The 13,921-nt window shown below is 46.0% G+C and overlaps 1 protein-coding gene across 2 annotated transcripts in view; it reads right to left on the minus strand.

Moving 5' to 3' along the window:
* The window catches only part of scube1 (signal peptide, CUB domain, EGF-like 1), a 97,247-nt gene that overhangs the window by 29,980 nt on the left and 53,346 nt on the right, over positions 1-13,921 (minus strand). Inside the window, exons 6-8 of one of the 2 annotated variants that reach the window (XM_041963638.1) lie at positions 12,633-12,749; positions 6,793-6,882; positions 356-472 (exon numbers count right to left, since the gene is read on the minus strand). In XM_041963638.1, coding sequence (XP_041819572.1) covers positions 356-472; positions 6,793-6,882; positions 12,633-12,749 — 324 coding nt within the window. The remainder of the gene's footprint in view (positions 1-355; positions 473-6,792; positions 6,883-12,632; positions 12,750-13,921) is intronic. The other variant, XM_041963639.1, reaches the window with a different exon arrangement.

A 13,921-nucleotide genomic window follows, 5' to 3' on the forward strand; every position in this document is an offset into this window, starting at 1 on the left:
AACACTACGATAACATGTCTGGGATGTTTAGGCCCACGCTCTGTGGCGGCCTTCTCCTCGGACCACCGTCATTGACGTCACTGGCAGGCTGTCGGAAGTGGAGAAACGCTCGGCGGCAAAATCAACAACGAAAAGCGGCGGCAGTGGCAGTGACCGCGACCGGAGCTTCAAGCGGTTGGAAGTGAAGCGGACGGCGGGGCTGGGCTTGGCTCTGGATCACTCAGATGCCAGTCATAGCGGGCTCAGGTGCGTACACAGAGCGCTCAGTGAACAGCGGCCGCGCACCATTGACCCTCACAGCAGGCCCGCAGGCCTCGCACATGTACATTCCCACACTTTTATTCCATTCACTGACCTTTGCAGGTTTTGCCATCGGGCTGCAGGGTGAATCCCACGGGGCAGCTGCAGCGCACCCCTGTGGCCGTGTCTTTACACGTCCTGTCGCAGCCGCCGTTGTTCACGGCGCAGGTCTCTGCAGATGGCGGGACAGAGGTGGGAATAGAAAGAGAAGAAGGGGGTGTTAACATGTGACCCCTGCTTCTGAAAGACCATGACAAAGAAGCTAGAGACACTGAAGATGTGATGTGGGTTGAGACAAAGCTTCATGCGGTCGAAGAATACACAATCAAACAACAGCACAGTAGGATATGATGTATTCTTGTGTTTTCTCATGTAGCTTTGTCAACACACAGATGAAGAAATCACACCCCAGCTTTCATGAGTAGAGACATTATTTTATAGAGATGAATACAGTGTCCATACACAGAAAGTCACAATCAGGATTTGTTTATCATGGACAACAGTGTAGCATTACAACAAGACAAAAACACATGACACTGTGCTGATAAAGGAGGGTGAAGAACTCTTTGGCCCAAAGGTCGGTCCTGTTTCCAAACGTGACAAGAAATCAGTTAACACGAGAAAAAAAAGCTGGGATTAAAGTAAGTAGATAGAAAAATAAAGTTAGTGCAAGGCTGAGTGCTGTAAGTCTAGAGCACACTCGGTAGAACCAGCGTGTATATTTTACTCCAGAAAAATGTTCTTGTACGCGGCGTAGATAAGGTTTGCTCGGACTTGTGAATATTGCCTGAGCTGATCCCAAAACAAACACGAGCTCATGGTAACTCTAGCTCACCTGCCCGGCCGCTGTTGCTTTAGCAAAGCTCAGCACACACTTTCCCGATGGGCCCGGAGAAGTGCTGAGGAGGCTGAAATTTGACGTTGACTCGTGTTTGTTGAAAAGGATTCAAATAAAACTGCACCTAATAAGGAAGTTTCACTTACTCAATGTTCTGCTTTTGCTGGGTTTGACTTAAGTAATTCCAGAGAACATCCAAGTCCTACATATTGCTGTTGCTGTGAATGAGTGTATGAGTTAGACAAAGTCATCAAATAAAAGTTGCTATAAAAGTTGACATTTGGAATTCAAAGGCTTCTGCTCGACAACAGCAACGTGTAAATCGAGGGTGTTTCCCTCAATTTTGGCAGCTTTTCCAATTTAATTAAAATGCCAGGAGATTGTGTGCCGGAGAGAAGTGAAGAGGGGAACAGGAAAGGCCCTTTCAGGCTGGCAAACACATCCACATCTAGAGGTCAAGGCATTAGCATAATGCCCTTTCAGAATGCGGAGTCACAAACACATCGGAGCCAGCGCGGCTGATGCTTTCTATCACGAAACAGGAAGGTATTTGTAGATTTGTTTGTGTTTCTTCATGCAGCTCCAAACAACATCAATCTCACGGCTTCTTCCCTTAATCTCTGTTTTCGAGCCGGCATTTGTTCCTCTCTGTGTTTATCCGTCAAAGCTCTGTGTTCATCGTTTGCAATCCTTTGCATGTCTAGCACTCGCTCTGGAGGAGCTCTGAGGCCAAGTAGAAAACTATGTCAAAAAACAGGAGAGGAAGGAAGGCGGGAAAGAGAGACACTCCATCATCCAGGCAGCCAGTCTGACGGGCCCTGTAGGGTACGACAGCGGACCCCTGTCCCCTCTCTGCTCGCGTGTGTGTGACAGTTTGTATTAACTGATATCTGAAGGTTATGGTCTAAATGCCTGCACAGGTGTATGCAGTCACTAAGACTTTTTGTGTGACGATAAAAGTGGATGTGAGTAGACTTGATGCGTGTGGAGGTGGTGTTTATGGGTCAGAGTGATTTATATTGAGTTCAGTGGGCCCTATCATTAGCTGAGGGTGAGCACAGCTGAGGGTGAGCACAGCCCTGCTCTGAGCCCCTCTCTCTCCAGGCCACGCCCAGCCCAGCCCCAGGGCCAGACCGAGTGCGGGAACAGAGACGCACCGCTGGGCCTGATTGATGTGCCGGACAAGCTCCTCGTACCCCCCCTCAGCCCCCCTCTCCAAGCCTCTACACCCTCCATCTAACCTTGCATATTTCTGTCCTCGCCCGGTTTGTGTGTGTGTGTGGCGGGGCATATTTCTGCATCAACGTAATTTGGGGGCTTGAGGACTGGAATCAATAATGATGGATTCTGATAACATACTTTGTCCTGTTTGTTTCATGTTTTCGGATTCTTTGGTGGGTTTTATGTCAATTGTATCGAAATTTCACAACTGAGAGAAAGCCAATCAGCTGCTGATTATTTGTGACTAAACACAAAATAAACATTGACATATTGTTTGATTTTTGGTCGAGCAGACATGTCCGTGAATAGCTGCAGTTGTTGCAAAGATTAAAGAAATAGTTCAACGTTTTTTTTCAAAAATGCACTTTTTTACTTCTTTTCTTGAGTTAGATGAGAAAATTGATGCCTTTTTAATTATTCACTCAGTCACTATTGTTTGACTCCACAAAAACCACGCTCGCTGTTACCTCCAGTTTCCTGTCTTTATGCTAAGCTAAGCTAACTGGCTCCTGGCTGTAGCCTCATATTTACAGTACAGACGTGTTCGTCTAAAAAATCGTCCATTCTGGGCAACTGATTGTTGAGTCAGTTCCTGAACTTTCACTCATTTTTTGTTGAATTAAAATATTTGAAGAAGGATTAAACAGGTTTTGAAGTACAAATTAGCCACTTCTATACTTGTTGCATGTCACCGGGGTGATGCATATTGCAGGGGTGATCCAGAAAGGGGCCCTGGAGTAGCACTGGCTACCCCTGAAATCTGATTGGCCATCCCAAAACCTTAATCCCCTTATCCTCAAGTATGATTAGCTCTCTGTGCAGTGAGAGGTGGGACTTAAGTTCATGCCACCTGTCTGATGAGTATGTTTTAATACCCGTCTCTATTTTTGTGCAATGTTTTCTTTGGTTTGTAGCCTTCTTTTGGAGGTACAACTTCTTCTTCTTCTTCTTCTTCTTCTTCTTCTTTTTCTTCTTCATCTTCTTCTTCTTTATATTGTATTCATATGTTGCCACTGGTGCCACTATTTGTCTGGCGCCACTGTTGCATTGTAATTGGTATCTTTTCAGTCTTCAAAATGCATTTATTGGAAGTCACTTTGGATGAATGTGGGAAATGGTACATTAATGCCTTTCTGATGTGTGTGTGTGTGTGTGTGCATGGACATGTACCTCAGACCACCCATGCAAAAGTTAGTGCTCCCACTTGGGCCACCCCAGCCAAAAAAGTCTGGACATGCCACTGGCAAGCTGGTTAGCAACTTTGTTGTTCACTTACGATTCAGGTCAGATAAACCTGAACATCATGTACATTTATACATCTATTACTTTTACAAAATGACTTAAAAATAGTTCTTTCACTATCGTTTATAAGATGTGTCATTTTGTAATGAAACTCTTGAGTTGTTAGCATTATTAAGTGTGGTACATTAGGCTTCCTTAGATGATAAAGATCACTCATTGGGTGTTTTGATTCTTGATGAAACCAACATGAAAGGAGGAAGAGGGAACTGGTGAAATATCAAAGGTGAGGTGAGGCTAGCAAGATGAAAGCAACTGAATGCAACTCTCCTCTCGCTGCCCGGTCGAGGGCCGCAACTTCATCTGCAGGGATCACAACATGTCAGCGAGGGGCAGAGGGAAGAGGGGGACGACAGTAAGTACACACATGTCCATCACACTCCTCGCATGGAAACGCTGACCGCTCCAAACGGCTCTTTGCGTGAGAGGAGGACACATGTTCTATTGATTAAAGCTGGAGAGCACGGGAGAGAAAACCATGTGCACTGTGTAAACTAAAGCATCATGCCAAGTTACAACAACTGCTGCACTGCTGTAAAAAGGTGAGAGGAGCACGATCACCTTTCAGCGCTCAACAGGATCCCCTTTTGCCCCGTGACGGGCACCTAAATCAGCCGTCAGTCAGCACAGCTCTGGCCTGTAATCAAGCTATATGGATACACCCACTGTACACACACATACACGCACCTCATCTTAGCTCCATCTGTCCTGACGTGATAGTTTATTTGGAATCAAGGGCCACAGCCACTGTAGCACCACTGAGTCTCTCCTTTGACACTCTGCTCACATGTGTCCAGCACCTGGCTCCTGGTTTAGCTATCCCTTCAACATCAACATCACGAAATGTCTTAGAATTACTTTCATCGTCACCCACGCCTTCTCCTCTACTCTGCCCTCTCTTTCCTTTCCGTCTCACTCCTTCTCTTTCTATAGCCTGCCCTCATCTCAGCAGCACCTTTTCATTAGAGCCTCGGTTGCAGCTCCATTTGTCTTGATCGGCGTGCTGTCCACAGCCTGTGATGGCGGTGGGGGCAGAGACGGGAGCGCCGCGTGTCAGGGGAAGCAGACAAACAGATAGCAGTGTCAAATCTAACATACTGATGCTGCTCAGGCTGTGCCAGTGCTGCATCGGGATGGCCTCTGTGCTCTCCGCTACCACATGCGTGTACACATGTTCGTTCAGGCACTTGATGGAGGCACAGACACCACAGGTAATTTCACATTTAGGGTTAGGGTTATTAGTGTTTATTCTTGTCCATGAATTCCACCTACTTTATTACTTAATAGGTTTGGACAACATGGACTTTTATACAACACTTTAATACAAAGTGCATTATAAATTTGACTCCAGTCCACACACTGACACACTGATGGCAGCAAGCTACCATAGAAGCCATTTGGGGTTTAGTGTCTTCCCCGAGGACACTTGGGGATCAAATCGCTCTACCTGCTGAGCCACAGCCATCCAGGCAGTGTGGTGCAAGCTCTCAAGCTGCATGCTGCATGGTTCACGTTTAACACCAGTCAAACTGGTGGATGTTTAAAGGTCAAGACAACTGCAGCAGAGCTTTAGTCCATTACTTCGAATCTTCAGATTATTAAGAATCCTGAGGCGACAGAGCTTTTCAAACCCTGGACCAGGGTTAGTCTGAAATGTCTTTAGCAACACTCTGCATCACTAGCCAGATGTTCTGCTGTGGCTGATCCTCATTGTTGTGGGGTTGATTTGAAAACCTTAAACAGGTTACAAGTGGAATGCCATCAAGGCCGCTGGCATGCTGGTACAAGGGGAGGTGAAGCAGGGGTTAGAGGGGAGAAATAAAATATTCAGTTAGAAGGCGATTGAGGGAGGAGAGAGAAGGTCAGAGAGGTTGAAGAGGGATGAGGAAGCGTCCCTAAATCAAATTCTCCACTCTTCCTCCGAGACACACTGGCTAGAACCTGCTGAAATGAAGCTTAAACTGTGGTTTAATTGGCTATAGACTGCACAGAGCGTCATTATGGAATTCTGGATAGCAGGAGGGATTTCTGATGAACATCTGTCTTAGAAAATAAAGGAAAGGTGAAATTCAAAATAGTAGAGAATGGAAGTGGTGCTTCAGAAAAAAGAAAAAAAAAATTAAACACCCGTTTCAGTAAGTCTGGGTAAGTCTGATTGGTCAAGTCCTTGGAAAAACATTCATTAACTCATTCAAAGATGGGTAGAAGGCCTGAAAGTAAAAAGTGGCAGGGTGAAGTCTTTCAGAAAGCAAATTATGGCCTACCTACAAATATGTTTTAAAGTAGAAGTCCTGAATACTCTAATGGCTTTCATAGTATGAAAAGAACTCCCAAAGACAGACTTGAACACAGATCAGGCTGAACCAGTGGTTCCTACAATGTGGTCCAAGGTTGCCCAGGAGCTCCTGAGTTTGTTTCATGGATCAAAAGCTTTATTTGTCATCTTATGTTTCACTTGTATCACCTACCATCACAGAACAGACACTGACGCAGTCTCAAAAGACACATCTGATGATTAAAATCTCATAAAACGAGGGCTAACGTGTGATTTGAGGTCTTTACCGTGAAAAAGAGCAAACATGTATTTGGTGAAAGTGCCGTCCAGTCTGCTGACTTTAACGCTGATTGAACATGAAGCCTAAATAATTCAATTGGTACAAAGGACTGGGAGGTCTGAGACAGTTTCACCTCACTTTCGTGGCGTAGATGTGCAATCATGGGCCAAGTTGGGTCTCCGACCTTTTCGGGCATTTTGCTTTGCCAGTAAGGTGTCATGGGTAATCAGAAATGAGGGGAATGGGGCACAAAACATTTGGAGTAAGGTGCAACTGGGAAAGTAAATGTTAGTCATTTGGAAAACCTTAGAGCCATCCAGAAATTTGGTAGATAGAGTTAGGGAGGAAGGGTTTAAAGGAAAACAGCGACCTCTTTTACTCCGTTTTCATCACGTTAAATACTGTTGCAACAAAACTGCGACTGTGGGAGTAGACACAGTGGGCATCAAAGGTTTACAAAAAAAAGATTAACAAAATAAAGACAAAGAGAGGAGGACGAGGAAGAACGGAGAGGAGTGGAGTCGGGGATACAAGCACAAGCGCCATGGCAACACATAGAAAGAGGAAGAAAAGAGTTACCCATAAGTAGCCGCCGTTTCACCCGCTTGTCCACATCAGCTACTGACGTGGCATTGAACTCAGAGCTCTCAATTGCAGCCTCATCTTTCTCTAAAACACAAGTGACAAGGGGACAAACAGTGAGCAGCAGGTTAATGAGAAGCCCAAATGACCAGACCTTCAGCCCCTCTTGGCGTTTGAGCAAAAAACCAAAGCCAAGAAGCAAGAAGCGATGAAGAAGCGCCAAAATCCCTGTTAGAGTGTTAATCCCCAAACAAATGATAAATCCCCCAGAGCAAACAAAAGAACAAAACAAAATAAATGAAAATGATCAGTATCAGTGTGTAGCTTACAAAATGAAGCGGTAGGTAGGCAAGAAGGTAGGTGGGGGAGGGGAGGGGAGGAAGTTCAGGGCTTACATATGAAAAAAAGTCGTCAAAAAGGCAGGTAGAGGTGTGGGGTTTTGGGGATGGAATGGGACTGGGGTGTCCATTAAGGGGGATTTTAATTCTGACGTTGACGCTGATGTTGCCGCCGGTGGAGTTTCTGTCTTCCATATCAAACAGCCGCACTTTGTCAGCAATGATTCCTTGCGTTAGGATGGAGGAGGAAAACGAGAAAGACAAGTAGGGGAGGATACACGTCCAACACTTCGAAGACAAGCTGCCTTAAATGTGGGCACGGAGACAGAAGCAAAGAAAAAGGGGGTGATGGTGACGTCAAGAAAGAGGAGAGAGGGAGGACGAGAGGTCAGACAGCAGGGGGAGGCGCTCGAAGAAGCGAGCGATGGCGAGATGATCGAGAGGGAGTGATGAACGGAGCGGGAGAAGAGAGCGAGGAGGAGAAGGATGGAGGAACACAGAGTCAGTCCCCATCATGGCCCACAATGGGAGAGGTATATGAGGGAAGGAGGGGCGCACACACTGAGAGATGGGGTTTGAAGGGGGGGTGTAGGGAGTGCATGCAGAGAAATAAAAAAAGCAGGAGGAGGTAGTCTGGGGGCAGCGCTGGTTGCCTGTTTGTCTATGGAACACATCACAACTGGCTTTAACAGTCAACGCTGGAAAAACCAAGTTCCCAAAGCTGGGCAGCGGAGGTGGGGGGGTGGTGCTGAGGGGTGGAGGGAGGAAGGTGATGGGGGAGAGGGAGGAAGGGGATGGTGGTGATGACGATGGTTGTAGGAGGGGGTGAGGTCGCTGTTAATATGGCATGCGTGTGGTGTGGTGTTGGGGATGGAGGGTTGGATGATGGGCTGGGAGAGGGAGGCGGCTTTTTACTGGGCCTGAGTCATTAGGGCCTGAATGAGCATCGCTCTGTGAAAGGACGCCACTTGCTGCAATAGGACTGGGCTTTGATGTACACACACACACACACACACACACACAGACCTATGGGATGGTGAGGGGTGGGAGGGGGAGTTGGATATGGGGGTAATTAATGTCCCTTCCATTCCCCGGGCCCGGCCCACTACCGTTTTCTCTCAGGCGCTTGATGGACAAAGTGGAGGACTCTCTGAAGTACACTCAGGGATGAATGGAGGCTTTCTGGTGCTCGGCTAACGGGTGAAATGTGGCTGTGTGAATGTGTGTGTGAGTGCGATTGTTGAATCGAACGCTTGTGCATACCAGCGTGCGCGCTTTTGACCGTCCGCTTGCTGGAGTGTGTGAAAAAATCTGTCAAAGAGGGAGATAAAATGCGAGTGTGTGTGTGTGTGAGTGTGTGAGGGGTGGATGTGTAAGACAGGTTGAGAAGGGGGTGGGAAGAGAAGAGTCCCACTCACTACTAAAGAGTCTGTGGGACTAAGCGGTGGTCGGAGGCCCACAGAGAGGGTAGTGTTTTAGAGAGCCAGACCTACACAGGACAAGGAGGGGGAAGAGTTAAACCACTCTACGCTACTACAGCTAGGAGGAGAATGGTAGAAACCGATGCACTGGAAGGAAACAGAAGGACCAGGGTCGCTAAAAACAACAACAACAATAAAAATGTACTTCAATTCAAAAAAGGGGAAAATGAAAGAAATAACAGAAAAAGGGGAGACCATTCAAATACAGCGCAGGCTTTCCCATGCAGCTGGACAAGAGGACGGACAGACAGATTAGTGGAAGGAGCACTGGCAGACAAATGGAGGATGTGAGTGGACACATGCAGCAGAAACGGCATGTTATGAGAGCGGAGAAAGGTGAGCGGAGCGAGTCCCTGCCTCTCTATCTCTCTATTGAGGTGAATGGTGAAAGATGATGGATGGGGGGGTCGGCAGGTATTTGGTTTTGCGATGAGTCGGTCGCTTTTTATTTGGGACTTGTGAGGAGGTGAAGGATGAGGAGGTGGTGAGAGAGCTGGAGGACGAGGAGGTTAGGTTTGCTGCACCTAAGATCAGGCTGCAATTGAGATGTCTGTTTTAGACCGCCGAGTCTAACGCGTGGCCCCCTCCCTCCCCCAACCCAGAGTCACTCTTTCCTCTTGTGCACTGTGGATTAATCCTCTAAATCCACCTGATTTGGTTTTAACATGGATGCTCAGACAAGACAGGCAATCAGGTACTATCACCAGAGAGCAGGAGGAGGAGGGAGGAAGGAGGAGCAGAGGGACAGCGCTACATAGAAAGGGTAAAGGGGAGGGTGGGGGGGTTAAAGGCAGGCCCCTGGAGCAGGTGGGACACTCGAACCACAGATACAGAGGTCCGTTCTCTCGTCAAAGTGTGAAGAGAGACAGAGAGGGAGACAGAGAGGGAGGAAGGACAGCAGACATTTGGAAAGGAGGGACAGGAGGGTTCCCGCTTGCTTTCATTCTGCTTCCTCTTCGGAGCCTTTCCTTGACGCCGTGTTTCAGTTCTTCAAAGCAGCTGGAAAGAAAAAGGGGTTATTGGCAGTCAAAACCCGGCGCTGCCGAAAAGCAGCACGGCAGTCTGGTCGAGTGGTGAGGGTGAGAGACAGAGAGACAGACAGAGACAGAGAGAGAGAGTGAGGTGTTTCCAGTGTTTGAACACAGCAGCAAAGAGACATCAGATAATCGTGTGTCCATGTGGGACATCAGCAGCATCGACATCACATCACGTTTCTCAGTTCAGTCGGGAACGAGATGTTTCTCCTGGTTGCGCAGGTGGTTACAATCTCACCAGGTCACATGGAACAAAGCGTTAAATCACACTTACACTCTGCTTTCTTTGGTTTTAACCACATGGAAAAGATTTTTTTTAATTTGGTTCTTTAAGGTTTACACTGCCTATTATGACTGAGCCCGAACTTGTAAACAAAAATCACACGGACTCCCAAGCAGCAATTGGACAGAAATTTGGTGACCTGACGTCCTGCCAGGTTACAGATTGTGGTCTCTGTAATGAAGTCTGATTTTGATTCCAGGCTCTGAACTTCAGTGATTACTGTTTCAGGGATTTCTGCCTAGAATGAACTGCCGTGAACACCTTTCCTGGTGTTTGTATCAATTCTGAATACTTGAAGAAACAGCCAAACATGACACCAGTCCAGACTGTGATTTGGTCTTGGTTCATTTTACCAGGCTAGCCTTTCCAAGTTTGAGGAACTGCTGGCTATTAGATGTCAAACTCCATCTCATTCCACCCGTTGATCCTGGATTTTTGGGAGGTTTCCTGTAATTGAGTTAGATTTCGTACTTACTCTTGTCAAACAAAATGGACAGAGACCTTCCTGTTTTCGGGGCTTTGGTGCCACCGGAATTCAAAGGCCTTTAATCAGCCACAATCACTCGTGTTTGTTATTATTAACAGACATGACTATTGCTATCACCTGAGGCCAGAATATGTATTTGATGAACATTTTTGATAAGATTTGTGCACAGTCTATTCATTCATACCTTTAAATTAATAACAGCAACACAATGAAGACAGAACAGAAACGATATGCTGCCAAAGACAACACATGTACATACCATATTCCAAAATCAGCATAAAACTGTATTAAACCCAACCATCCAATTTGGGCTGTGCATGTCCTGACCACTCTGTTTATTTAGTGCTGCTTTACACAGGAACAATTATGCAGCTAAGTCATTGGAAGGCAATACTACAATTAAATTGACAAAAAGTTAAAAGTTAAATTGGGTGATTATATTGAGTGACCAAATTATTAATGAAACAATTTGAGGGTGCAAATTACAAGTATGTGCACACAAATTAGCAATACCTTAGATTGCAGGCCCGAGAGGCCAAGAGGCATGAAGTACAACCAACGTGGGTGCAACAAGCTGCGGTAGACTGGCTACGACAGCAAAGAGGTGGTGATGAAAACTGCTTTCAGGCTCTACAAACTAGTTCCAACATTTATATCAGCAGGAAGGAGGTGGAGAAAACAGAGTTATGAACAACTCCACTTACCTGGAGCGCCTTATCCATCCTCTACTGATTAGAAAAATAGCGAGATGGAAATGAATATCCTCTACGTGACTGCCAGGGTGCGGAGGCATGCTTCTGTTGACAGCCATATACAAATGGGCAGTTTGGGCAGAGAAAGCTGCCTGCTGGTAGCTGGCCGGGCTCACTGAGTCAACCGAGTTTCGACATGATGAATGGGTTTTTCAGAGCCAGAGTGGAAGACGTGTCAGTCATTCATTTTCCACCAGCCGACTCAGTCACTTCTTTAATACTCAAAACATATTACTGCTCATTTCTTGGCAGTGACACTGTACCACTGTGATACTCCCTCCAAGACATATTTTGGGCGTTATCATAGTGTTTGTGTGTTTGAGACATAGATGCTTATGTGGCAGAGAAGACTGGGGCATCATGCTTTTCTATTTGTACCCTTACATTCTGATTTACTGAAAACCCTGCTGCAGTTTGCTTTGCTTCCTTGCCTCTAAAAAAAAAAGTGTTCACTTTTTTTTAGGATGTAAAAGTGAAATCTATAACTAACCTTTTGCGATAAAATGTACTGTTACAGTTGTGTTTACATCTAAGTTGAGAGAGCTCTACCAGTCTGTCAGTCCTGCTGATGCAGAATTCGAAGCAGCCTGAGAAGCTCGGCTCAGGGCAACAAAGCCCACTCACTCATTTCCAAGCTAGCTGCTAAGTCTTTGGCTAACATATGAAGAAAAGGACAAACCTCTCCAAGTAGAACAATGTTCACCTATTGTGAGCAATAATTTACATTTTTTGTCTTGACTTGATTTCAGCTTGTGAAAAACTGAATCTTATTATAATTCTTATTATTTTTAATCATCCGGTTATTATTTGTTCTTTTTGGAGTCTACTGACAGGCCTGCAGTTGTGGTTCTGGTGGGTTGTAAACACTAAGAATTGTTTGCACTACTAATGCAGGTTAGATGCAGGATAAAGTGTGTATGCAGCTGGACTACATTGATTGAAGAAGGTCTTATCCTTCATTTTTTTTTCCCCCCTGACAGCATTTCTCATCAGCAGCAGGGCTAGAATGACACCTGAGTCTCATCTGTTTCATTGCTGACAGTGCTGATTGATTATAAACATATCTAAATCTGGGCAAAGCTGGATGTGGATGGGACTCCATGAAAGTGCTGTTTCTCTCTGTGTGTTTGTGCGAGCAGCTCCCTGTCTCTTCTGTGTACAGCAGGGTGTTTAAATAAGACGAGGCCGGGGGAAGGGGAGAGGAAATTTGGGGAGCTGGGAGATGATCTATCTGCCAACTCACCACCTCCAACCCCAACCCCCCCACCTCCTCATCTTGTTACTTTTCTTCTTTTAAATCATCTCGGCTACACTGAAACTGTCCAGGGGCTTCTATCATACAACAGATGTTACTGTCAAACAGCTGTGAGGGCTCCGGGGTATGTGTGTGTGTGTGCGTGTATGTGTGTGTGTGTGTGTGTGTGTGTGTGTGAGCTGGGAAGCCATCTTGGTTGTCACTCACCGATGCAGGTCTTGCTGTCTGAGTGCAGGGCGTACTTCTGGTGGCAGCCGCACACCGGCCCCGTGTCCGTGTCGTCGCACGTGTGCTGGCAACCGCCGTTTCCATAGTTACACGTCACTGAAGACAACACACACACATTCAAGTCTTACTCCTGGATTGTATATAATGAGCAACACAAGGCTGCTGACTTTGTAGATGTCCACTAATTCCTTATGTAGCCGCTATAATGTGGGAAGACGGTTCAGCCTGATGCACCAAACAGGCAGCAACAAAGAAGCACAACGATGCACAACTGGACACATGGCCTGACAGGGCGAGGATGAGTATGAGGGAAGGACAGCTGGAGAGACACAGAGATGAAGAGAGAAAGGGGTGAGAGACATATCCAGAGGAAGAGTGAAGAATACAGAGTAAGAGGATTAAGCAAGAAAAAGAGAGAGAGAGGGGAAGTAAAAGAAAGAGGAAGGTTATAGTAAAGCTAAAACTGGGAGAAAAGGGGGAAAGAAAGAAGAGAAGGGGAGAATTAGAAAGAGAGAGGTATATAAAAGAGGGAGAATGAAGCATAAACTTGGGGAGAAGAAGAAAGAGCAAACATATATTCTACAGCAAGTGAAGGATCTATTGTTTGTAACATTACTAGAAATTAGTATTTTCTCCAATTACAGAGTCTCAGTCTCTTTTGGGTTAGTTTTCAGATCCTTCACCTTTAGATTTGGTTGGGTCAGAAATGATTACTTTGTTAAGGTTTAAATGATAACCACAAACCTAGTCCCACATAAACTGGGACTAGTTCTGAAGTTCTCAATGAGCATCCTGACTTCCTGGAGACTTCCTTAAAAAGGGGGTCTAAAGAGGAAAGGGAGACAACAAGGGTGAGTCTTTCTAGAAAAGGAAAAAACTGAGAAAGGAGACGAGAAAAGCTGCAGAAGATTGAGGGAGCGAATGCATGCATGGAGGAGAGACAGAGAGGGAGAAACAGGAGGAAGAGGAGCTACCACGAGTTTCACTGCAGAACCTTTCTTGGAGCTCTTCTGAGAACTCACAAACCTTCGCCTTCATCCACCAGAGAAACCAGGTTTCAGCTTTACTTCCTTGGCCCGAAAACAGCCAGCTAAGTGGTACTTTGTCACGGGCCACAAACTCTGGAGATGGAGTTTGCCATAATAAACAGAATTGATTTGTCAAACACTAATTACGTGAGACATTTGCAATTCGTCCAACATTTTTTACTTTCTCCTCATTTGCCTAATCTTCACAGTTCTTGGGGTGAAAAGGAAAAGCAAGCACAG

This window comes from Chelmon rostratus, chromosome 22 (assembly GCF_017976325.1).
Source record: "Chelmon rostratus isolate fCheRos1 chromosome 22, fCheRos1.pri, whole genome shotgun sequence".
NCBI classification, from domain to species: Eukaryota; Metazoa; Chordata; class Actinopteri; order Chaetodontiformes; family Chaetodontidae; genus Chelmon; species Chelmon rostratus.